General features: G+C 39.3%; 1 protein-coding gene across 1 annotated transcript; it reads right to left on the reverse strand.

Annotated features, from left to right (window-relative positions):
* Positions 1 to 8: 8 nt before the first annotated feature.
* On the reverse strand, positions 9 to 24,922 carry LOC139312804 (keratin, type II cytoskeletal cochleal-like). Its single transcript, XM_070937898.1, has 9 exons — positions 24,495 to 24,922; positions 22,421 to 22,632; positions 13,586 to 13,646; positions 11,658 to 11,753; positions 9,800 to 9,964; positions 8,877 to 9,002; positions 4,833 to 5,053; positions 3,430 to 3,464; positions 9 to 543 (listed from the first exon to the last, which is right to left on the reverse strand). The coding sequence occupies exons 1-9, from the start codon at positions 24,846 to 24,848 to the stop codon at positions 356 to 358; spliced, it is 1,458 nt and encodes a 485-aa protein (XP_070793999.1). The 5' UTR covers positions 24,849 to 24,922; the 3' UTR covers positions 9 to 355.
* Positions 24,923 to 26,707: the final 1,785 nt, after the last annotated feature.

A 26,707-nucleotide genomic window follows, 5' to 3' on the forward strand; every position in this document is an offset into this window, starting at 1 on the left:
GCCTCAGCTTTATTTGTATGACTTTAACTCCTTCACCACCCCCAAAAAAACAGATAGGAAAATGCAGCACATTTTTTACATCAAAGCCAGAGCATGTGGTTACTTTCTGACCAAGGTTTACTCTGTTGTCAACAACGAAGTTCTCCTTGGTCTGAATGGGGACAAGAAGAGAATTAAGGGTGTTTAAAGTAAGTAGGGAGGAGCTCATGAATTTAGAGATTTGTATCATCATCAGCGGCCATTTTGGGGTGCTGAAACAAAACAACCCCTTTCCCCAAGCCCATATTTTCTTCTCTGTTGCAAGGAAAGGAAGGGACGTTTCTTTTATTCAGTGATGATTCTTTCTTTGCTTATTTCAATTTCTGATGCTTCTCCTGGATGTGCTTGTCACACTATATGTCGATTTCAGGCCACTCGAGCCACCTCCAGAGGTAAAACCAAGAGCTCCAGTGCCCATTCCACTTCCCAGATTAAATCCTCCACCATAGCCAAGACCACTTCCGCTGCTGTATGTACTACCACCACCAGTGGAGTTGACCAGAGCTGCAGTATACAAAAAAAGCAGAAACAGTGAGACACCTTGGAATATTCTAACAAATATTCTGCCAACAACAGCAAGCTTTGATTCCTGAAGGGAGCGGACACATTAACTATGGCTCAGCAGAGGCCACAATTTATAATTTCATTTATATGAAAGGTGATTTTGGCTCTCTTGCTCTCCCGTTCAGTTGGCTTCCCTTGTCCTCAGAGATCTCATATAGAGTAGGCTGACTTGCAACATGGCAGTGTGGTGAAGCCATTGATTCCGGGATCTCTGATTGACCATCCTGTCTTCTTTGACTGAGGTAGGATAAGGCAACCAAAGAAACCCTTTTTTTCTTTATTGAAACTGATGGTTCACCATTGGTTTCAAAACCACAAATAATCTAATAGATATTTCCTCAGGTTATAAAGATGGCTGCTGCCAACTTTCATTCAGAATACACATCCCTGTAACTGACTTTCACTATTCGATGTCCTCTGTTCTGAAATAAGAGGAAGAAATCCTTGGCTTTCTTCTCATTGGTTTAAACATTTTCAAATGGCTATCATATCCCATCCCCAGCTGTCTCTTCTCAAGGTTTGGTTCCTTCAATATATCTCCATACAACTTAGTTTTCCATCACCTGATCGTGTTCACTGACCTTTGCTAAATCCTTATTAAAATGTAGTGCCCAGGACATTATTCAAAGGCGGTCCGACCAATGCAGAACTACTATTTTTCCCGATTTGGAAATTCTACTTCTGTTGACATGACTAAAATGTACAAATGGCTTCTTTGCAATGACCTTACACTATTGTCAGATTCCGTCTCTCATCGTTCTGAATATATTTTACAAGTACATTTTTAATATTGAGCCAGGTTTCTCACATCCTGTCCTGGGCTTATAACTCTTATTAAATTTCATTCTGCAGCTTCCAGCCGATTTCTTCAATCTATCAAGATTGGCTGGCAATGAGAATTAACTGAGAATTAACCATATTCGTTACACTTATTTAGTTTATGCAACTATTATTATGGATCCGGGACACTTATAGTAGATCTACATAAAAAAAATCAATACGTATTCTTCACTCTACCTTTCATAAGAAAGCTGTTGATATGAAAGGCAAAATTCAGTCTCTGAATCCCTTCCTGACTGAGAATATCTCTTATGAAAATAGAAGTTAACATCTTGCATATTAGCCGTTATTTCTGTATTCTTGAATCAGTGGTGGGTTTCAAAAAATTTTACTACTGGGTGTGGGCGTGGCTTGGTGGGCGTGGCATGGCTTGGTGGGCATGGCAGGGGAAGGATACTGTAAAATTTCCATTTCATATGAAGACCAGCTGTCTGGCACACATGTGTACGATGGAACCCGGAAGAGAGCAGTTGGCCAGTATGCATGCGCGCAACGGAACCCAGAAGAGCAGCTGGCGAAGGCGTGCATGCCCACATAGAGGGCTCTGCGAGCCACCTCTGGCATGCGTGCCACAGGTTCGCCATCATGTCCCTAAAGCGAAGGAACATACAGCTGAGTATGGCCCTGAGAAATTGCTCCAAATTATCCAAATGTGATATTTAACATGATAGAAGATGAAATTATTAAATGCATAGCTATTATAGAATCCCCACCCTCCTATCCTTCCACAAGAGCCTGAAGACCTGGTTCTACCGGTTGGCCTGGGGGGCCAAATGGGGGATTTCCACACTGGAAGTGGCTGCCGGATTGATGGCAGACTCCACCTCCCCTCCCTCCTTGCTCTATGCTCTCCACCCATCCATTTTTTGGTTATCGGATTGATGTATCCTTGTTGTATTCCTTTCTCATTGTTTATTTTACAGGTAGCACTCAGCTTACAACGTCACTGAAAAAAAGTGACTTATGACCATTTGTCACACTTATGACCACTGCGGCATCCCCATGTTCAAGTGATCAAAATTCAGATGCTTGGCAACTGACTCATATTTATGACGGCTGCACTGTCCCAGGATCATGTGATCCCCTTTTGCGACCTTCTGACAAGCAAAGTCAATGGGGAAGCCTGATTCACCTAACAACCCTGTTACTAACTTAACAACTGCAGTGATTCACTTAACAACTGTGGCAAGAAAGGTCACAAAATGGAGCAAAACTCACTTAACAGTGAGATTGTAAATTGATTGCTACCTATAAAATAAACGATGAGAAAGTAATACAATGAGAATGTGTCGCTTAGCAACATAAATTTGGAGTTCAATTGTGCACGTAAATTGAGTTCTATCTATATTGTTCTATTATTTTATTTCTATTCTGTTCAAACTGCTTTCATTTTCTTTTTCTTAATTACCCCATGGTGAGATAGGAGGCAAATAAATAAATAAATAAATTTGATAAATAAATTATCTCTACACTTACTTTAATTAAGTCTAAATGTTTTTCCTAGCTATTTTGCGTTCCAAAAAATCTCCTATTTTTGGGAACGCAACTATAAGTACAGCCAGTCCTTGTTTAGCAATTGCAATTGGGATCAATAACTTGGTCATTAAGCAAGGTTGTCACTAAGTGAAAATGACATGACCATGACTATGCTTATAATTTTTCTGTTTTCCTTTGCTTCTTGCCACTTCCTTCAGCTGAACTGGGGTACCTTCTGTTTGGGGACAATTTGGCATCGGCTAAGTAAGTGAAAATAAATGCAGAAAGACACTGCAAAGTTTATAAATGTGAGGACTGGTCACTAAGGGGATTTTTGAACACTGAACTTTGGTCATTATACAAGGCAGTCACTAAGTGAGGAAGCCTAGGGGAAACTTTCATCTTGGAGAAAATTAAAAATTGCTGCCCTAAGGGATGATTTCCATTATCTGTGGTCCCTGGGGTTTAATATATACCGAAAAGAAGTCAAGAAATAAGAAGTAAACTTACTCATGCTTACAGAACCAGCTCCGTCTCCAGACAACCTATTGTGTGAGAAATAAGCACACAAGCAATTAAAAAAAAAAAACGTTCATTTTTCTAATTGAAAGATTTTAGTCTTGGCAATAAGGAAACAAAACATTATTAATGTAAAATATTCAGAAGAGACAGCTAACTGACTCTTGCCGGTTTTAATTAATGTGTGATGTTGGCCTTAGGAAGAAGATGAGAAATACTATGTTGGATGGGATTAATGATCCAGAAGATTACTCTTCCCCCACCCAGTCCTTTATTGTTGTTAATTGACAACAATACGAGTCGGATAAGCTTAAAGGACAAAGCATAGATCTCCTTCATGATTCACTTAATCTCAACCATTTCACCATAGGAGTTTCAGTTAATGAAAGGTAACGTTGGATTAAATGTACAAAGCGGATACATATACATAGTGGACTTTAGCAGTTGGTATTAAGTTATTTATGTATCATCAGCATCATTTTAGCCATTGCCTGCAGGATGAAGGGCTCTTCTGCACGTTTCCAAACAATACGGTCTTGAGCTTTCTTTTGCCAATTGGACCTGCAACACTTGCTGATGTCATCGATCTATCTTCATTTTAGGTCTCTTTTGTGGATGCTTTTTTATCAAGTGGGATCCATTCTCTGACTATTTATACATACACACACACACACACAAACATACACACACCACAGTGGTGGGTTGCTACTGGTTCGCCCCGAATCGGGCAAACCAATAGCAGCAACGGCGGGAGGCATGCGCAGAATATCGTACACGAGCGCACACGCACACATGAGCAAACCGGTAACGACAGGCTTTGAATCCCACTACACACACACACACACACACACACACACACACACACACACAGAGAGAGAGAGAGAGAGAGAGAGAGAGAGAGAGAGAGAGAGATACATGCTCGCACAAGCATGAAGCCGAAGACACCAGCCTGAAGATGACGAGTGAGACCTCGTCGAAACGTCACCAAGATACTCTCAATCTTATACAGGAAAAGACCCGAATACGCCAAGACTTGCATACATACAATAAATATACACATACACATACATACATAAGCTACCCAGAATTACCCTGTGGTAAGATGGGTGGTCAATATATTTTATAAATAAACAAACAAATATTTTAAAAAACAACCGTTTTTAAAAACTAAATGCCTTCTTGGCCTTAGATGTTTGTGCTACAGCAGAAGTCTTATTAGAAGAGGCAATCGCTTCCATAGGCAATGATCGTTGCCTATGATTATTTTATATATAATCCATACAGGGACATAAAACCTTGATTGGTTTTTTTTTTTTAAAAAAACCCACTTGACTGAACACTGCAGCCCTAATAAAGTTGGTGCAGTGATCAGAATATTATTTCCAGCCACATACCTGCTCTCCTCCCCTTCCAGCAGCTTTCTGTAAGTAGCAATCTCAATATCCAGAGCCAACTTGGTATTCATCAGCTCATGATATTCGCGTAGCTGGTGGGCCATCTCTTGCTTAGCTTTGTTGAGGGCCAGCTCCAGCTCCTCCAATTTCCCCTGGGCGTCTTTGACAGCCCGCGTACCACGTTCCTCTGCTTCAGCAATGGCGACTTCCAGTTTGGCACGCTAGAGAGACAGACCAAGAGGACAGAATTACTCAGACGTTCTGCCTTTTCATTTCATCCACCATGGAGGAGGAGAAAACGAAAAGTGCTCCAAAGGGTATCGTATGGGGACATCCATTCATCCTTTCTTTTTTTCTTTTTTCTTTTGCTACTTTTTTTTTTACAGGAAATATATTCAGAACCAATCCCTAACTGTGACCAGAAAAAAAAAAAATGTAAAGTTGGCTTCAGCTGCCAAGGCAAGACTGAGCCTGTTAGGTCAGTTTACAAGAATCCAGGAACTTGTGGTAAGTAATATTTATTGTAATGTTACTAGCCATAAAGAAAGCATCTCAGCAAGTAGAAGGTTTCAAGCCTTCTTTATAGATTCAATATTCAACCCCGTTTGCATCTTTTCCTTCTGCTTATCAGGGGTGGAATTCAGCCAGTTCAGACCAATTTGGGCGAACCGATGATCAGCTGAGAGCAAACCGGTTCGCTCCGAGACGATCAATGGGAGTTTTATTATCTATGTTGACAACAGCAAAGATGGAAAGACGCGCTAATTCCTGCAATGGAAGAGTAGATGTTAAAGGTGATGGAGTTAGAGGGATGGTGAATCTGACTGTTTTAATTAAAGAGAAGAACTTTGTCAGTTTCATTTCTATTGTTTCTGCTTTGTTACTGCTCTATTTCTGGACTTTTTGCTCAAAACTGAAAAAAAAATGAAACTTTCATTTTAGGTTTTGATGATTAGAATGATTTTTTAAAATTTTATAAATAGCTTGAAATGTTTATGTTGTGTATTTTGTTTGCATTTTGCACTACTGAAAAAAGTTGAAAGTCACAACTTTTTTCTCGCTTTGCACTTCTCTCTTTCTTTTAGTTCTCTAACTTTTGTTTTTCCTGTATTTTTATTTTATAAAGTCATGGCAAAAAAAGAATGAGCATCCTGCATCAAATAGTTCTGGTGAATAAAAGACAGAAAACTTCATTTTGGTTATTTTTATATGTCTCTTCTTATTTATTATTTTTATTTATATGCCACCCTCTTCCTGTCCACTCGTCTTGCTTCGTTTGCAATTGCACTCTTTAAAATGACCAGGAGGGTGTCTTAAAATAGCTAAAGAGAATATCTTGAGAATGGTGTGATGGTATGCTAAAGCCATCAAATGGACTCTATATCTCTTCCTACTATTAGTGAGGAATCTCAGTTCTCAGTGTACTCACACAAGAAAATAAAAACTTTCCTGCAAAAAGAAGGGGAAAACAGCTGGGAAGTAAAGGGAGCTTCAATCAATTCTATCTCGGCAGATCACAATCATCCCATAGAACAGCAAGGCATTAACTTCTCTTTAGAAGTCAATGCAATCATTCAACTGATTCTGTACAGTGATACACTGCCCTCTAGGTCAAAGTCCAGCAAATAGTGCTGTGTCTTTAAGAAGAAAAAGAGGGACAAAGGGGAGGAGAGCATTGGTCAGCAGCAGTACAGTGCCTGCATTGTATACTGAAAGTAGCTCAACAAGTACAAAGAGTTCAGGTTGGAACATTTGGGAAACTACTTATTGAAGATCAGGAAAGCCCCTGGCAGGGCAAAAATAGATTGTACTAAAGGAGCCAAAAATCTGACTTTGTAAAACAGGGCTGAGGAACTTGTGCTAGCAGTCATAATTCAGTCATCTAGAACTCTTTGTAGAGGAAGCAAAAGCTTTTAAATAAACTAATCTATTTAAATCAATGCACAAACATCACTAGCAGTGTACTTGTAATTTGATATATTAAGGGAGAAGGGCCCATATGCAACTTTTTCTGTCTCTTCCCCCCTCCCAGAGCAGACCCAATTCGTGGCACCTGTAGTCAGTAAGTCAATAAATGCTTTTGCTTGGCAATCCTACGCACAGTCACTCATGCCCTCGTCACCTCTCGTCTGGACTATTATAATGCTCTCTACATGGGGCTCCCCTTGAGGTGCACTCGGAGGCTCCAACTGGCGCAGAGTGAGACCGCGCGGGTGGTTATGGGAGCGACGTGGAGTTCCCATGTAACACCTCTCCTGCGCGAGCTGCACTGGCTCCTGGTGGTCTTCCGGGTGTGCTTCAAGGTTTTGGTTATCACCTTCAGAGCGCTCCATGGCTTAGGACCTGGTTATCTACGGGACCGCCTGCTACCACTAATAGCCTCCCACCGGCCAGTACGCTCCCATAGAGAGGGGCTCCTCCGGGTGCCGTCGGCCAAACAATGTCGACTGGCGGCCCCTAGGGGGAGAGCCTTCTCTGTGGGGGCACCTACGATCTGGAAGGAGCTCCCCTCAGAGATACGGAGGATCCCGGATCTGCGCACCTTCCGTCGCACGCTCAAGACTTTCTTATTTCATCAAGCTGGCCTGGCCTAAATCTTCTCCCCTTTTAAATGTAAATTTTAATTTGTTTTTAAATTATTGGGTATTTTAAATTGTCTCAGCCAAATTATTTAATTCGTTTTTATTCTATTTTAAATTTTTGTATTTATGTGTTTTATTCTGTGACTGTTCACCGCCCTGAGTCCTTCGGGAGTAGGGCGGTATATAAATCCAATAAAATGAATAAAAAATAAATAAAAATCCTCGAGAACAGTAATTTAGAAAGGAGTTCAAGAAATGCGACCCGCAGCATTTAAAATCAATATGAGAATGAATATTAATCCAACATCCGTGTCAAATGCATGTTCACAAGGGAGCATGTTCCTTAGTCTGAGAACAAGACACAGGGAGGCACTCTCCTCTCCATGCCCCCAAAAATGGGCTTCTGGGAACAGGAGGGCTTCCAAAATGACTTGTGCAAATCTTCATGGTAAGCAGTCTATCATCATCTGCCCTGGCATTGATAGGGTGAAAGGTAAAATGCCTTCATATGCATCTAGGGTCAGGAAACAGCAATCTCAAAGGAAAAAGGAGGGAGGGGAAATCTAATCATCTGCCCTTTGCCCACCATTCATGCCACAATCATTTATTGCATTGTTGATATGAGATAAAATTACTAGCCATTTGCTATGCAGGGAATGTTTAGGTCCGCCACTCCCTCTATTGTAAGAGTGTAGAAGAAGGGTGTAATGCTAAGCATCTGGGCTTCAGACCTCCCATTCATCATTTAGAAGTGAATTCCCCTGGGTCCCTGTATTTGCATTGCTTCTCTTTGAATGTTTGCTGAAGTCTCCTGCCCTGAAGTCAAACACACAGCATGGAGAGACAATAACTTAACTCTCACTTTTGTGCAAACAGTCTACTTCATTTATCATGAAATAGCCAATCCTTGCAGGTGACTGTAGCACAATTATATAAGCAGGTGGGGGTTGATATATTTTTTTAACTTATATATTATTTATTCAAAGCTGCCCAAGCAGAAAAAAAAGAAAATGATTATGGCTTTGAACATCATGAATTCAACACTTAGGTAGGTGAGGGCCAAAATGAAGGAAACAGATGTGTGGCCAGATCTCCCCCCCCCTTTTTTTTTTTAACATTTCAGCAGCTACAAAGGGCTCCAATTTCTCCATAATCTATTATCCCTGCTTTTTACCAAAAGAACTTTGACTCCAACCAAGTTTGCGATAGAATCTCAACCTGCTTTTTCTTGCAATTCTTTATAGTAACAAGATAGATACATCTGGCTTTAAAAAGAAACCATAAATCCAACATTATAGTTCCAGCTGTGGTCTATTTCCTGCAAGGATTTAAATTGTAAGTGGGATGGTGAGTTGGGTTGTTGGGGCTGGGCATGGACATTATACCACACTCGAGTCTTATTCCTTGGTACTCAATGTAGTTTTTGTAGTGAGAGAGGCTAGTATTTCTTTTCCTTGCTCACCTGGTTTTTCACATTTTCAATCTCAGCTTGCAGCCTCAGTATTAAGCGGTTAATCTCTGCAATCTCATTCTTTGTGTTCCGCAGGTCTTCTCCATGTTTTCCAGCGGTGGCTTGCAAGACCTCAAACTAAAATTAATAAAAGATTCAGAAAATATGCTGTGGAAAATATAAAGGGAGGTTGCTAGTCTTCCCCTCCTCATTCTAGGCTCCTGCCTGGGCTCAGTTCCCTATCACATCCTGGAACTATACATAATCTTCAAGTTTCAGAATTGTTTTCTATGCAAAGACAAAAGAAATATCTTCTTTGCTCCAAGTAGCAACTGACCCCTTTCTGAGGCTAGAATGACAAGTACAATGCCCATGTAAATTTCTTCAGGTGAATGGGGTATGCATGTGTGAATTGAGGGAGAAGGTTAGGAGAGAGAGTGAGCTGAAAGAGGATAAATGACTATTAAGACAGTTTGTGGAAAACTAGGAAAAATTCAGAAGGGATAGGACACAAACAACATCAATCTCTTATCACATATCTCCAATGTTACATATACATTTGTCTATTGCTTATTTGAGAAATTTCTTGAAAAATTCATCCAATGGGCATTGCAAAATGAACAGTCATAATGAAGGAAAAGGCTAACTGATGGTGATATCATTACAGCTTCTACTCAAAGGAGTAGATTAACGATGTCGGAGATACAATAGAAGTTCCAAATATGTTATGAAGGCAAGAAAAAGTATCCATATTAATCATAAATTTGAGATTCATTTGCAGCAGCTATCCAACAACGTCAGTATCTAGAAGGGGCTTTCTTAAACATCTGCAATGTATTTGAAAACTATAATACAGCATTAAGCCGTTATCAATAATCTACTGGATATCACGCAGTGGGCTCCCTTTTAAACCCATCTTTTCCGCCATTGCTCACCTTGCTTTGGTACCAGCTTTCTGCCTCCATCCTGCTCTTATTAGCAATATCCTCATATTGAGCTTTGACCTCAGCAATGATGCTGTCCAAGTCCAGGCTCCGATTGTTGTCCATTTGAAGGACAACAGATGTGTCAGAGATCTGGGCCTGCATTTCAGCCAGTTCCTGACAGGGAAAAAAAAAACCCAGACATTAGTTGTGCGCTGCCCTTTCTGTGTTGTTCTGGTGAGGATGTACCAGCACAACAGTTGAAGTCTAAAAAGAGGAATGAGGTAGCCTTTGAAACCAAGTTTCTTGCTTTAATTAAATATTCAATAAGAGTGATAATTAATACGGGCAATTTTTCATGGGATTAGGATCAGAATGGCGGCTCAGTATTCATTGAATTACATGTGCTTTGTATTATGTACAATGTACATGTACATTGAATTATAAGCATAAGCCATTGCTACATAAGGAAGACACATGTTTTTTTCCCCTCCGTAGGTTCTATTAAAACACAGAAAAAATAATGAGAACAAATACCCCAATTAAGACCTGGCAATAGCATCAATGAACAAGTGGCAGCAACTTTCTCCTGGTCATGCAAGTTGACCAATTCTTAGCTCAGCTCATTGTGCCATATACATACAGAAAAACCAATATTAACTCATTAAAATAGCCGGATTTGTAAAACTCCTTTGATATCCATCTACTGCACAAAAGAATCATGTGAGAAAAGCAACTTGATATGTTTAGCAAGGGTTTCAGGTTTCCACCACAGAGCCATTTGTACATTAAATTGTGACAGGGTTGACAAATAGCCTAGAGACTATGAAGAAAAGGGAGTCAGAACAATGAAAAGTAAATATAGATGATTACATCAGTAGAATTTCAGTGCTTGTAATTTCTAACAGCTTTGTATTCAATGTCATGTCAAGCTTGAATTTAATTTTTGAGCCTCTTTATATAGGGAAATTTTTCAGTGGAATTTTGGAATATAGAACCAATCTTCGCTTAAGCAAAGTTCTCCTTGAAAATCACATTTTAGTATAAAAGATGCAGCCTATGCAGTCAAAGGATGAAGTTAAATCTAACCAAAAGGTGCTGTAAGTATACTTTGCACATTGCACTAGACTAATATTTGCTTAATCGTGGTTTGTTGAATAAGTTACAATGTCTGGGTGCACACATCACATTAATCCATTTGGAGTCTAGCAGCCAATAAATTTAAAAAGATAAAAAAATGTCAAAACTAAACAAACCACATTTTGGCTTACAAAGTAATACAAACTCAGTTAAAATAATACTTCTCAAGGCTCAAATGTAATGGAGAACCATAATTTGCTTTCTTTGATTACAATCGTTACATCTGCATCTTTAAATTACTGCTAGAAGAAAATGACCTCCCTTAGTTTTCCTTGAATAAATTTATGAGAGAATTTAATTTTCCTCTTTTTTATGTTTCCTTTTTAGATACTGACTGGGCAGTATGAGATGCTAAAGCTGAATACTGTCATCACTAATGCTTATCATTATTATTTGCTAAGTTATATATTTTCTTTTAATGAATAATCTTTATTTCTGTTAATTCTTCCCCTCCCTTTGTAAAACAACTTTGCTCAATCTCTCCTCCCATGCCAACTTTTGAGAATGACAAACTAACAGGTCATATATAAATATTTAAATAAATTCTTTACAAGGATCACTTAATTTGTCCTCTGTAAGGAGATCAGTGCCTGAGCTAAAGACAGCAATAGCATAAACATTCTTCCTTAACCTTGTATCTTCCAGATATGCATCTTGTTGACTGGGCATTGTAAACCAGCATACCTGAATGGTACCAGATTTTGGGAAAACGACAATAAAGTTTACTTACTGCTTCATAAAGCGCCCTCAGGAAGTTTATTTCATCTGTCAGCCCATCCACTTTGCTTTCCAACTCCACCTTATTCATGTAGGAAGCATCAACATCCTAAAAGAAACCATTAGAAGAAAAGCAACTTATGTTTTTGAGAAATGGAGAAGAAGGAAAGGACGAGATTGCTACCATGGGCAAAGAAAAAAAACAACAACCTGGTAATGGAGAATCTCATCTCTTTGTTGCTAGGTTTAATCATCCTTGCCCCTGCCCTAAAATGAAATTGTCAGAATGATTTAGCATCAAGGTACACATGGTACTGTGATGGTGCGATGGCTCAGTGATTAAGACACTGAGCTTGTTGGCTGGAAAGCCAATGGCCCAGTCTCGAGACCCCAGCATCACGTGCAGGTTGAGCTCCTGTTACTTGTCCCAGCTCCTGCCAACTTAGCAGTTCGAAAGCATGCAAATGCAAGTCGATAAATGGGTACCAATTCGGTGGGAAGGTAACAGCTCTCTGTGACATTATGCTGACCACATGACTGCAGAAACATCTTCAGACATCACTGCTCAATGGCCCTTGAAATAGAAATGAGTACCGCCTTCTATAATTGGCAATGACTAGCAGAGTAAAGTCCGCAGGGGCTCCTTATAGATGATACTGATTATGCAGCAGGCTACTATGGCTTTTTAAACATTATTATTATTTAAAGGCACAGCTATAATTGAGTCCACTGCAAGTGGGAAGGAGAAGTTTATCCTTTTAGTTGCAATTACACTTGTCTTCTCCTCCCATGGCACAGTCATTTTTGTTAAGCTTGGAAATAAGTTTTCTTTTCCTATAATAAACTATGTAAGGGGAAGAAGGTAGCTGCAAGTCTTCCATTTCAGATAATATGTAGTCTGTCCTTAAATTTCTTTTCCATGTGATGACTCAGTTGACCTTGGGTAGGTCACCTATCCTTGCTGTGTATCCTTTATTCTTTTCCTCTTCCGTCTCATTTGTTTGCTTTGTATACAAAGAAGAAAAACACCTGTTTACATAATATAAAACCATGGTTTTAGTGCTGTAACTGTATAATAGGGGAATAAGTGTTACATTTATTATACCCCAATGTAATTCTTGCATCAGGGCTATCCAACAGCTGAATGAATGAATGAATGAAAGAAAGAAAGAAAGAAAGAAAGAAAGAAAGAAAGAAAGAAAGAAAGAAAGAAAGAAAGAAAGAAACCAATTTACAAAAGAAAGATATCCTTTTGAGGATTTCGGTGGTTGCAGCAATGTGTTTAAGTGATTTTAAAATGCAATTTTTTTACTCTTCCTATCATTTACATGGTTCATAAAAAGTTGAGTTAATGTTTGCAAGAATTTTCTTTTCAGAATGTTTATTAAATTCAGTTTTTATTCCGTTCAAAGCTTCTATATGGAATATCCACTTTATAGTGGAGATGACAGGTTGTACTAGTTAATATTTCCCATGAGAAAATAATCCCTGCACAGAAATAAAAACCTGACATGAAAAAATGTCTGTAACTCTTTCAGCTAACAACTTATTTTTATATGTTTATAGTTTTCTCTTTTCTTTGAAAATAAATAGATGATCCTTTCTCCATTGGCAGTTTGTGGTGATGCCATCATTTTTTGTGTGTATGAACAAGAACAGATGCCACCCAAAAGTTCACATTTCCATAATTAATATTAAATTTGAAGACATTTGAGATTTGGATATCATCACTAAAATAAAATTTTACATCCCAATGTACTGCTAATAAATTTAATAAGTAGAATTAAATTTCTACTTTGATCTATTCCAATTGTTTAAAGATACTATTTCTAGGGTTATTCTGCATATAATGCTACAGAAATTGTACTAGTAAAATCCTGTCACACCCGAAACCCTGCCATCTATAGCACAACATGCAAATTTAGGTTAATAGACTCTTACCTTCTTGAGCACGACAAATTCATTTTCTGCAGAGGTGCGCCTGTTGATTTCATCTTCATACCTGTGATGAATGTGGAAGAGACAGATGGTTTAAATAGGCTCATGAGTTACTCATCACAGAAAGTGAAAATGTATCTCACCCTAGGGAAATCAGCAAGTTTCTTTCCCTCACCCTGCTATTTTAGAAAATGAAAATGTATCTTTTAACGGGATTCTTCATGTTAAACCTTCAATTTTGAGAAGTCAAATTGGACATTCAACTCTAGAACAATAAGCTTAGATATATCCTGCTTATTGAAGATTAAGTTGTGTTGTACCGAAGAGGATTTATTCCCAAATATATATGATTACCAGAAAGCATGTTGCTTTATACCAAAGCACTTGAGTCATGTAGCCTAGCATCATCTGACTGACAAGGGATGTCTGGAAATCTGCCTATCGTGATGAGGTGGATCAGTTGCTTTCATGGTGTGGAAACAATAACTTGGTCCTTAACACCAATAAGACCAAGGAGCATATAGTGGACTACAGACGGAATTGATCAGACATCCAGCCCTTGTTTATCAATGGAGACCGAGTGGAGCAAGTGGCCAGTTTTATGTTTATGGGTTTTATCATAAAAGAGGACCTGACCTGGGGTGCTCACATTGCAGCACTGGTCAAAAGGGCCCAGCAGAGATTATATGACCTGAGACTTCTCAGGAAACAACAACTGAATGAAAAACTGCTGGTGACCTTCTACTGCTGCACCATAGAGAGTATTTTAACTTACTGCACCTATATATGGTTAGCCAATTGCACAGTGGCAGATAGGAAAGTGCTCCAGAGGGTTAACATCATTGTTCAGAGGATAATTGCCCTCTCCCCTCTTTGGAAGAAATAGAAATAGAATAGAAATAGAATAACAAGAGTTGGAAGGGACCTTGGAGGTCTTCTAGTCCAATCCCCTGCCCAGGCAGGAAACCCTACACCACTTCAGACAAATGATTATCCGACATCTTCTTAAAAATTTCCAGTGTTGGAGCATTCACAACTTCTGCAGGTAAGTTGTTCCACTTATTAATTGTTCTAACTGTCAGGAAATTTCTCCTTAGTTCTAAGTTGCTTCTCTCCTTGTTTAGTTTCCACCCATTGCTTCTTGTTCTACCCTCAGGTGCTTTGAAGAATAGTTTGACTCCCTCTTCTTTGTGGCAACCCCTGAGATATTGGAACACTGCTATCATGTCTCCCCTAGTCCTTCTTTTCATTAAACTAGACACACCCAGTTCCTGCAACCGTTCTTCATATGTTTTAGCCTCCAGTTCCTAATCATTTATAGCTCCCCTAAGAGCTTTATAGCTCCTGATGCTTTAAGAAAGTTCAGACAGTACAGGATAATAAAAACAAGGATAAATAGGCTGAAAAACAGCTTCTGTCCCAGAGCAGTAATTATATTGAATTCTACTGTATAGTGCAATATTGATGCAATATCAGAAGTTTTCAATTCAATTGTATAGAATGTGAAGGATGTATGTTTGTGTTTTATTTTTATAATTATAATGTACACTGAAGATGGCATTTAATTTTATTGTACAAGGTGTACAATAAAGTAAACTAACTAATTAACAATAGACAGACTAACCCTGGGGCTATCAGCATGTACACTCCCATCTTTCCAAATAGAACTGCACTGTCAATAAAATAAAGATATACTGATATGCTGTTTTCAGTTCCAATAGTTCATGATCTAGTAGATATTGGTTACTAAGCTGGTGAAAGCTGTTATCTGGCCTATTGAATATTTGCCAGCTTGTACAAAATAGGCATAAAATACACTTATCAAACTGGATATGCAATAGATACTTGGAATGTCCATTCTCAAATGAATGCTTTAAACAGACAGTATCTAGTTTCTGAAAACTATGTGTGAATTTGGAAAAGAGAATACAGTGCTTTTGCAAAGAAGGTTGCATCCTTGCAAGCCAGACAGTCTTTGAAATGCAGAAAGAATGCCAAACAAATAAATAGCCTTGAAAATTCTGCCTTTATGAAAATTAGATTCTCTACTCTGTTGAGGTAGGGTTAAAAGAAATGGCAGAAATCAGGGTGCGGTTGGCAACAACTCTGATTCCTTATCCATCAGTTTTCAAACAAACAAACAAAAAATAAATAAGGAGAAGTCACCTACTAAAAACAGGGAAAAAATGGACACATGTCTATTGTTAAGTCTGACCAGTTACCCTTCATTGAAATATATTTTGGCCTACAACAGCCAAGAGCATAATCATGGTTAGGACACTTAAAACAGCCCTGGAGATATGAAGAGACCTCCATTTCAATAGCAATAGCCCTTAGACTTATATACCGCTTCACAGTGTTTTACAACCCTCTCTAAGCAGTTTACACAGTCTGCCTATTGCCCCCAACAGTCTGGGTCCTCATTTTACTGACCTCGGAAGGATAGAAGGCTGAGTCAACCTTGAGCCTGGTGAGATTCGAACTGCCAAATTGCAGGCAGCCGGCAATCAGTAGACTGCCATTTGCCAATATTGTAGCAAATCACAAAGGCAAAATTATAGGAATGTCTTTGCCTTTTCACTTTACTGTCTCTGCGTGTCAAATGCCCTTCAAAGGAAGAAGTTGGGCAGTTTTAAAAAATAATAATATTTGGGAAATTATGTGCACCTGAAGGCAATGAAACAGAGGGCAACTTTCTATAATTTTATTTTAATAAATTTATTACTTTATTGAGTAATAATTTCAGTATTTTTGCCTCTGGTGTTGGTTGTAGCAGCTAAAGTTGCTGAGAACCAATTTAAATGTGAAGATTACACAAACAAAACACTGTGTGTGTATGTGTGTGTGTGTCTCTCTCTCTCTGTCTGTCTCTCTCTCCTTCTTTCTCTGTCTCTCTCTGTGTGTGTCTGTCTCTCTCCTCTCCCCTCTCTCTCTCTCTCTCTTTGTCTCTCTCTCCTCTCTCTGTCTCTCTCTCTCTCTCTGTCTATCTCTCTCTCCTTCTTTCTCTGTCTCTCTCTCTGTGTGTCTGTCTTTCTCCTCTCTCTCTCTCTCTCTCTCTCTGTGTCTCTCTCTCCTCTCTGTGTCTCTCTCTCTCTGTGTGTCTCTCTCTGTGTGTCTGTCTCTCTCTCCTTCTCTCTCTCTCTCTCTCTCTCTCCGTGTCTCTCTCTGTGTCTGTCTCTCTCTCTTTCTCTCTCTTTCTCTTTCTCTTTCTCTTTCTCTCTCTCTCTCCCATGCGCAACAGTGCACAAGGGGTCACTTGTCCTTATTAGATTAACATAGATTGTATTTCAGTGTATTGTACTATATGCCTTCTTCTGCTCTCCCTTTTGGAAATGTGCAAATCAAGCTTGGTCAAAAGTTGCAATCTAGGTCGAGTGCCAGCCTCTGCAAATATAAAGTGCTGTAAACTGAAATGACCATTTCAGCCCAAGCCGGGAAGTTTTTCAAAATCGCAAAATGAGTTCGTAAGACAAATGGACTTTTGAGAATTACAACCTGGTCTTTTCTAGGTTTATTGATTCGACTAACTGATCCTCCACAATAGGGAATAGTTACAACTGGAGCTCCCTTTGTTCCTTTTTCTCTTCCTGCCCAATATAGCTCCTCTTTTCTTCATTTCATTTCCAATTTCCTTTTTGCCTCTTTTCTACCAGGAGGAAGAAGGGCTTTGTGTGTGCGCCCACACAGGTGCTTATATTACACAAACCTCAATCCATCATTAAACATTTTTTTCTTTTAAAAATCCTGTCTATCTTTTCTCAGACTGGGTTCTGCCAAGCATGACCCAGGTCTATATTAAATGAGGAAAGGGTAGAAATTATCTCCTGGGTTGTTTTCGGCTGGAACGGACAAACCTAACTTGATGAACAAAGAAAGCATAAAATTATTTTTCTTCCTCTCCTGTTGTACATGATGACCTCTCAAAATCTGCAAATTTCTTCCTTTCTGGAAGAACCTAAAACTCCTAAAACTTAACAACTGCCATGGCTCTTTCCTATTGCAAAAAATTGTGGGGATTGTAATTTAAAGCAGATGCACAGAATATTCTCTAAAACAGGGGTCTCCAACCTTGGCAACTTTAAGACCTGTGGACTTCAACTCCCAGATTTCCTCAGCCAGCAAAGCTGCTCTAAGAGACCCACTCACAAATTCCAGGAGTTCATAAAAGCAAAGACCTTTTTAAGCTGCTTATGGCACAATTGGTGTCTCACACACAGAACGATCCCTGCTATGTAAGGGGTTGATGCCCCTTGATTGTATAAAAAGCCTAGTTAAGGCCTATCCTCAGGCTGCTCCTCCCTTTCTCCAGACATCCATATTGTAACTTGTATGCTTTGGCAGAACATTAATAAGTTATTGACTTTCTCCTCCACAGAGACACACCCTCACCCGTTTTATCAGTTTTGTTTGCTCTCCATTCTTATTGGAACTCGTGTGCCAACTTTTCATTTCTTAAACATAACAGGTGTGGCCAGGTGGGGGAAAATAGGCAAGGAGTCCGTTTCTTTTGGACATTTGTAAGAAGCAAAGAGCCTTTTTACACAAGTTCAGCAAGAGGCTTTTCACACAAGTCCAGCGCCATTTGTTCCTTTGTCTCCACAGGAGCTTTGTGAATAACAGCGGATGTGCTTTGTGGTAAAATGCAGAGCTATCAGCAGATAAAATAGTGTAGGTCCTTCCTCCACCTCCCTTTTTCAACAGATAGGAGGGAAAAAATGACCTTTCACTTGCTGGCATGCTCTTTGTATGAACTGATTGCATGAGAAGCTAATCCAGAAACTTCGTGGAGGGGAGGGATTTATAATACGTCCACTTAAAATGGCTCCTAATGTGGAAGAGTTAGACTATAATTTACTATACCCTTAAATTACACAGATGAGATAGCAAGTCCTAAGTTCAAGGTCTGCCATATCAGCATAATCGTGCATATAGTTGAATATATAGTTGAAGTATGGGACACAGACTGAGAAAAATCTCACTCAAAATCCTCCATCATCCATACAATTTCTTAAGTCATTCATTGGGTTGCTCTCAGTGAAATCTACCTCACAAGAACATTGAGAAGACAAAACAAAACAAGGATTTGTGTTTGAGCTGTGCACCCTGCCCTGAATTCTTTAGAAAGTATTTTGACTTTAAAGATTAACTATCGGTATACACATTTTCTAAGCTAAGTAAAAGGCTCATAAACAATCAAGCCATCAAACAAGTTGAAAGCATCAATGTTTTAAGAGTAGTATCCAAACTTCATGAAGCAGTAAAATTCAATCCAACTATGTCTTTTCTGTAACGCAAAGGAATCCAGGGGCTCTTCTGAGATTCTATTTAAGCCAGGGATCCCTCTTAATATTGGTTCGATCTTAAACTTTTCACAGCCAAATCACTTTTCCACCACTATATGAGGCAGAGGTAGGCTGTCATTCATACTTTGTGAAAGAAATAAAAATGTTTTTTTAAGGAATTCCTTCTCAGTTCCCTAGATTTGTCCTTAATGTGGTCATGAGATTAGAGGCTGGACTCCCCAGAACTGAAGGTAGAGTTTGCAAATAATATTTGCCTGACTAAGCCATAATTTACAGGTGCCATTAATTTTAAGGGACAACCATATATAAAACTAGCAGGTGATGGAATATTACAAATAAATTTTTCACATGCAGTGTTACCTGCAGTGTCTGTTACTGAGGGTAGAGATAGTTAAAGTTGTCATCACACAATAAGATATTGTGTTGAGCCAAATTATAAGAATATATCACTCCTTCAGAGAACACAGTGGCTCCCTCCCCACTTCCCCTCCATATTTGTTCTCACTTTCATATTCTAAGTATTGGTGGTGGGCCTTTTCTAAAGCCTGTTTTAATGCCTTACTATCAGCACTTTTTGAGGGCAGCTTTAATAAAACCCCAATATTAAAAGAATTATGCCCAAGTAGAACCAATGAAGAATCTATTGAATGAATTGTTCCATACTGCACCTGAATCAAGACGGTTGGTTTTTCCCTTAAACATTTTCCTAGGCTCATGGGACTTTAATATAAATTATCTCTAATGTCACAAACAGGGTTGCAAAATTGCTACATATAAAAAGTACACCACAGCAGCATGATTACTGTAGAATATATGTATATTAATATAACTTGGATAGTCATGAATCAAATTATAAGGATATTTATCATTATAAGATTTGCTTTGCAATAGTGGCTTTATTTGTTACTTTATTCAATCTTGGTTTAAGATTGCATCAGATTTGTAAACAATGCATAAGCTAAAATAGGGTGACCCAGCTATCTAGGCTACTACTGTGCTTTAACTATATGACAACTCCTTCAGATTCTAGCAATTTTCCATTCCAAAATACAGAACGCCACACAGAAAACAGCTCCAGGACAATTCACACCATTAAATCAAGGATATGTGGTAGAAAAGTAGACAAAGCATTCTCTGTCTCTGCCCATAAAGTACACATGCAGAGTTCAGGTGGATGAAACTAATTGTTCAACACCCACATTTCTGCACCTCCAGAAACTGTATACCTGAGGAATTTTTTGCAAGTGAACCTTTTAAGCCATTACACAGTTATCTGCACACCTGCTGGAAAGCCCCTTGTATGAGACGTGTAAGCATCAGGCAGAAGCGTTTTAATGCTGTCTCCTGAATGATTTAAATGAGTTTTTTTTTCCCTTTTGCAAATCAGCAAATGGTATTATGCAAAAAGGGCTGTGTCATACTTAGATTCCATTTTGGCCAGACTCAGCCAGTCTTAAAGAGTTCAGAATTAGTAGGTTAAACAGGCTGGAGATCTTAATGGCTATGTGTAGGTCATACTCAGCCACAACTATTCTAGTACATTTTAACCTAATTTAACAACCGACATTTCTGTCGCACGCAGCTTTAATACAGCTGTACTAGGACTATGTCATTTCTAAATAGCTTGAATCTTTAAAAAAAAACCTGTCTGACAATGTTTAACCTTCTTAACCTTGAGTAATTTTTATAGCTATATGCCATTCCATGTGTTGTATCCCTACCATCCTCTTTCCAGTTTAACAGGTCAAGCTGTTCTAAATTCCCTACCCTAATCCTTTTGGTTATTCATCCTTTCACCTTTACAGGAAGAATCTATATTGTGACATGAACATTAAGGCCAAGAAACTGTCCAGTGGTTTGAGCCTAAGCACTGACAATCCAATAAGCAGAAATGCTTCATCTAAATTTCTCTGGACTGAAACTCTTTAGACTACTTGAATCTTGTATGTTATGGGAATGTTGGCCGAATGTTCTCAAATTTTCTGTTTTGTTTTATTTATTTTACTAACAGGGCCTATGTTTGGATCCTAGGCATTATATGATTGACCCCTAATTTCTCTTCAACTGCTATTTTCGAGACCGCCTTCTGCTGCATAGCTCCCAGCGACCGGTAAGATCCCACAGAGTTGGTCTCCCCCAGGTCCCGTCAGCTAAACAATGCTGGCTGGTGGGCCCGCGGGGGAGGGCCTTCTCTGTGGCTGCCCATTCTCTGGAACCAGTTGCCTCCTGAGGTCCGGACCATCCCCACCCTATTGGCCTTCCGAAAAGCGGTGAAGATCTGGCTTTTCCGGCAGGCCTGGGGCCGTTGATCTCGCTCTTGTGATCTGGTGAGATCTGGCCATGAATGGCGTGAATGAGTTTTTAATCTTTTTAATCTTTTTAATTTTTCAATGTTTTTTTATAATTATTTTTTAAAATGTATTGTGAGCCGCCCTGAGTCTTCGGAGAGGGGTGGCATATAAATTAAATTAATTAAATTAAATTAAAATAAAATAAAATAAAATAAATTTTCAGCTATTGATGGAAAGCAGCCAAGAAGTGCATATCATTCAGTATCTATAGTTCACATAATTCTACATTGCTAATATTCTTGGTCCTTGCAACTACTACATTTCTTATGTTTCTGAACTCGACTGTACTGCAGATTCTACAGTAATTACCTTCCTTGTGGTCTCTCACCAATATTGAATCAGCACAGCCTCACCCAACCAAACTGCTTTAATGAATAACAGAGATGGTCTGGGATTGTGCAAATTGCTTCCAAATCACGCATAGTTTTAATATCTAGTACCCTGTACTTTAGAAGTCATTGTTGCTTTGGTTGGATAAAAAAACAGTCTATAGGCAAAACAATTATAAATACATGGCACTTTTTTTTTACTAGCCACTACCATGAATAGAATGGCTTGCCTTTCTGCATCTGCTTCATATATTTTGCACAGAAGATTAAACAGTTCACAAGAGAAATATGTGTTGTATGAACAATTCAATCTTATTTCTTTCAAAGATTAAAAAACAAAATCATCTTGTCAGATTAAGGCTATTCCGTTTACAAGGAAATAGCAATATAATGTGAGTAATCCAAACACTCGTTTCTCATCCTTCTCTGAACAATATTAATACTCCTTTGATAGAAGTATAGAAGAATGAAGAAGATGCCTCTGTGCTAACCTCTCCAGGGCTTATTTCCGGTAACAGGTAACAGTAACAGAGTTGGAAGGTACCTTAGAGGTCATCTAGTCCAACCCCCTGCTCATGCAGGAGACCTATACTAGGGATTCAACCATCCATGAGTTCATATTGCTTATTTGCAATTCAATACACGTTGGTTTGAGAATGAGTCTCTATAGGGCCAACTGGAATTTGCAATGAACTTCTATCGCCAACCCCCCCCCCCCAAAAAAAAAAGCCCACACACTTTTTAGACCCGAATTCTCTTCTAGATACTGTTCCCCTTAAAGGAAAACCTGGGATGCTTTGCACAGAGGCACCTGAAGCCTCCCTGACTCGACAAAAACCGTTATGAATACATTACTTGTTCTTAAAATCCTCGACAAGATCCTGCATGCTCTTCAGTTCTCCTTCCAGCCGTCCCTTGTCATTGTGCAAGCTGTCTAGCTGTCTCCGCAGGTTGTTAATGTAGGCCTCAAAGATGGGTGCAACGTTGCTCCGCGTACTGGTCTTTTGCTGCTGCAAGAGGCTCCACTTGGTCTCCAATATTTTATTCTGTTGCTCAAGGAACCGGACCTGAGAAATACCCACAAGCACATTTTAAAGAACAGCTGTTTTTCCAGGACAATGTGAACATGCCACAAAATCAGATAGAAAATGACCAGCTTGAATAACGCTCAGATACAGAAAAGAGGGTCAAAGAATGAATTATCTGGCAATAGTAAGTAGATAGGGAAGGACAGAGGGAGGGAAGCTGCAAAAAAGGAACAAAAGGAACAAAAAAATAACCCTCAATGGATAAATCTTTGCTTTAGCCAATTGGTTCTAAAGCCAGCCTTTTAGCCATGGGTCAATGTGAAACACATGCCTGAATTTGGTTACACGTTTTGCAAGCTTTTTTGAACTTCTGATATTTATTTAGCTTTTGCGTGGCCGAACAGTTTAAGAGCTCTAGGAATGTACTGCATTTTCTCTTTATCAGTTTAAGAGGTGGGGGAGGTTACAGACTTTGGTTTCCAACAAAGAAACCTCCTGGTCAGTTTTACAGCTAAGCAGAGATTCATTCGTACACTGCACATTGTTCTCTAACGTTTAAATGAATCAATTACATTAATAGGGGGGCTATAACATTTCAGGAGACATGTTAACTTACAACCAAAACGGACTAGAATTTCCATTGCTAAGCAAAAGGGTTAATAAGTAAGCCATGCCCTATTTTATGACCTGTTTTACCATGGTTGGTAAGGGAATCATGCAGTCGTTAAGCATATCTGGCTTTCCCCATTGACTTTGCTGACAAAGGTCGCAAATGACAAGCATGACTATGGTTATGTTGCAGTTGTACATGCCCATTGCCAAGCTCAGAGAGACACTAAGGACTCCTCATTTCAACTCTGAGCTACAAATATTCTCCCTTATTGCTACCATTGTCAATCTCCTGAATTTTGGTTACATGACTGTGGGGTCAGTCATAAGTCACCTTGTTTAGCGTCATTGTTTAACTTCAAGCAGTACCTTAACAAATGGTTGTAAGTAGACAATTACTTTGTATGCTCAGAGCTTTGGCTTTTTGGCTGACTACCCAACCTGACCCAGAACTGTTGGGCAAGTAGCACAAATGGCAACACAGTATATAGATGGCTTATAATGAATACTTATGGGATATCTCTGTGTAGATATCTAACATTATGCTCCCAAGCATGATTACTCAGAAGCAAACCCTATAGAATTCACTGCAGCTACTCCCAGGAGCAAGCCGACAAAATGCAGAAGACATTAAAAGGTGAGGAAGGGTATATATAGACATAAAATCATCATGGGGCGGAATCCATACATTTTTTCCCCTTTCTCAAGAACTGCATTAACTCAAAATCATTGCAACAGTGGGTTCACAAATGTAAAAAAACAAGACATTTTGGCCACTTAAGAGCCAAGCAAAAATGTTCCAGAACATATCAAGTGTAATTACTAATTATTTCAGATGTGTGCACTCATAGCTATGTGTATGACTCCCTGAATAATTTTGAATTTTGGGGGATCTCTCCTTCCTTTTTCCCCTGTCTGTATAATGTATCAGCCTCCATCCTTGACATCATGGGAGAACAAAGTGAGGCATATCCATATTGTGAAGATGTACAGTCTTTTACAGATCAGTTCAAAAGCCTGTTATCCTGCCATACCCAGTCTTAATCAAGGGATTATTAAGAACAATCATGTGGTAAATATAGAGTCACTGAGCCATCACAGTTTAAATCCAAGTTATCTGAGTGAAAATCAAGCATCTCCTTGAATGCAGCTTAAATAGTCAGCCTGAAGTAATCCTTAGCTTTGTAGAAAAAAAACAACAACGAAACATCCCAACATTATGAGTACAGTTGCAACCCACTACTAAGGCCTATAGAAACTTCTTGATATCACAAAAAGGCCCATTATCTCACCTTGTCAATGAAGGTTGCAAATTTGTTGTTGAGGACCTTGATCTGCTCCTTCTCCTCCTTGCGTACCTTCTGGATGGCGGGGTCAATTTCCAGGTTGAGTGGGGACAATAGGTTTGTATTAATAGTGACCTCTTGAATACCACCGCCATATCCAGACGAAGGTGAGACAGGGTAGGATGGGGAAATCCTCTTGCTGCCCAGGTTATACAAACTGGCGCTACCAAAGCCACCGGGCTTCCTAAAGCTTCCACCTCCTCTGATTCCACGGGATGAAGAAACAGAGCTGATCCGGACCTGGGAAAAATTAGAAGGGGCACTTGCTGAACGAGAACTGAACGAAGTCAGCTGCGACATGATTGCTCGAGCAGGGAGGTTTATATCTGGCAGCTACAGATGAGGAGGGGAAGAACAGCAAGGTGTAGACTCAGGGGAGTTTAAAAAGAAAGAGTCCCTCTGAACCTGCAGGCTGGCAGTTCCTTTCCTTTTTATCTATTAGAAAGAGCTGGGCTTGGCTTGGGGGCAGAGAAAGGATCATTTTACTGCCTGGAAGAATTGGGTGTGTCTGGCTGCCGGCCCACTGCCTTCAACCTGCTGAGCTCAGTGGAGAAGAAAGGCAGCTGGGGAAAACGCTATCAGCTCCACTCCCTTACACCTTGCCCTTTTCTTAGCAGCTATTGTCCACCTACCTGGATAGCTTGGCCCCAAGCAGAATAAAGTTAAAGTCTCACAGTCTTTTATTCCTGCCCTGTGAGTAAAGACTATCAGAAAATACACAGGGATCAGGGAGAAGTTGTAATAAGGCACGGTTTTATGTTAATAAAAGAAATGTCGGGGAAGATAAACCAAGAATAATGAGCTCAAAAGGGAAGAAAAACCTGTTGAATGGTGCAAATCCAGCATCTTTGATCAGGGTCTTCACTCAGATATGCTGTTTCGGGGGGCGGGGGGTGTTGTATAAAAGATACATTAAAAAAGATCCAATAATCAAAAATCTACCCCAGGTTGATATCCTCTCAAATAGGCTGAATAACAGTTTCCAGCCACGTCCAGGATACACAGAACACAGAAATCTTAGGCTGTGTAGCATTGGATTATTGGTAATGTAATATCTGCATCAAAGGAATATATAGCTTAGTACTTCAATTGTTATCATTTCCATGATTAATAATTTATATTTTGCTTCCTCCTTTTGTGTTTTTATGCTCCAATCAGTGGGATTTTGTTCCCTCTTACTGAAGGGAGGTAATCATGGGTCATTTCATTGAGGCTTGCTACCACCTAGACCCGAAAAGTTTTTAGATACTCCGATACAGCAACAGAGCAAGATTTAATGCAATATATGTTTGCTGAGTAAACAGCACAGCAAACATATGTGTGGTTTATATTGACCAAAGCAGCAGGTTAGCTATTTTGGTGCAACTGCAACCAAACCTTCTTCCTGGACATTTAATCTAGAAGAGATTTCCTTCATAATCCTAGATCCCTGTATTGTCTCTACAGATTCAAAGTAGACTGTTAGAGAAGAAAGGAATTGTAGACTATATTCTGATAACCATAAATATGAATGGATTGGCTGGATATATTTTAACCATGGTTCGTTCAACTAAGCCACAATGGCTAGATTCATACTCTTATCCATAAGCAATGGTTGGGTTCACGCACATTAAGCCACAGCCAAACAAGGACATTGTGGCTTAATATAATGCGGAAACCTAGTCACTAGGTTCAGTTTTCTTTTCATCTACTGGATGGCGAGTATGGGAATTAAACCTTATGAGGAAAACTCAGGATGTATTTCTTCAGGAACTGGCTGGTTTGATGCATCAAGCCAAAGGAAGCACCTTACAAATCTCATGGGGGTAACCAAAAAGACATTTTGTAAGATCTCCTTGTTTTACTGTCCTTAAAATTAAATTGAAAGAATTGCTGAGGTTTTAGAACTAGCCCCTGACCCTTTTCAGAGCAGCTTCATTGTGTACATTCTGGTTATAAAGGATTAATGTTTATTTCTGTGAGAGGAACTTCCTGTGTGGGGTTTTTGGGTTTTTTTGGCCATTCAAGGAGTTTTAAAGGCCAATTTTTTCCTGACATCTCAACAAAGACCCCAACCTTTGGTAGCTCATGTTTGCATTTCAAATTCTGCTTAAATGGAATTTGGGAGCAATTCATTTCTTTAGTATGCGTTAAGAGTTATTCAGAGAGGGAGGGAAAAG

Source organism: Pituophis catenifer, unplaced genomic scaffold, assembly GCF_029215685.1.
Source record: "Pituophis catenifer annectens isolate HBS135680 unplaced genomic scaffold, rPitCat1.0.hap2 SCAF_2, whole genome shotgun sequence".
Lineage (NCBI taxonomy): Eukaryota > Metazoa > Chordata > Lepidosauria > Squamata > Colubridae > Pituophis > Pituophis catenifer.

Coding starts and splice junctions, on each gene's coding strand:
- LOC139312804 (XM_070937898.1), bottom strand. CDS start 24,848: ATGTCGCAGCTGACTTCGTTCAGTTCTCGTTCAGCAAGTGCCCCTTCT. Junction 13,647..22,420: donor GTCGAGGATTTTAAGAACAA/GTAATGTATTCA, acceptor CATTCATCACAG/GTATGAAGATGAAATCAACA. Junction 11,754..13,585: donor AATTTGTCGTGCTCAAGAAG/GTAAGAGTCTAT, acceptor GGTTTCTTTTAG/GATGTTGATGCTTCCTACAT.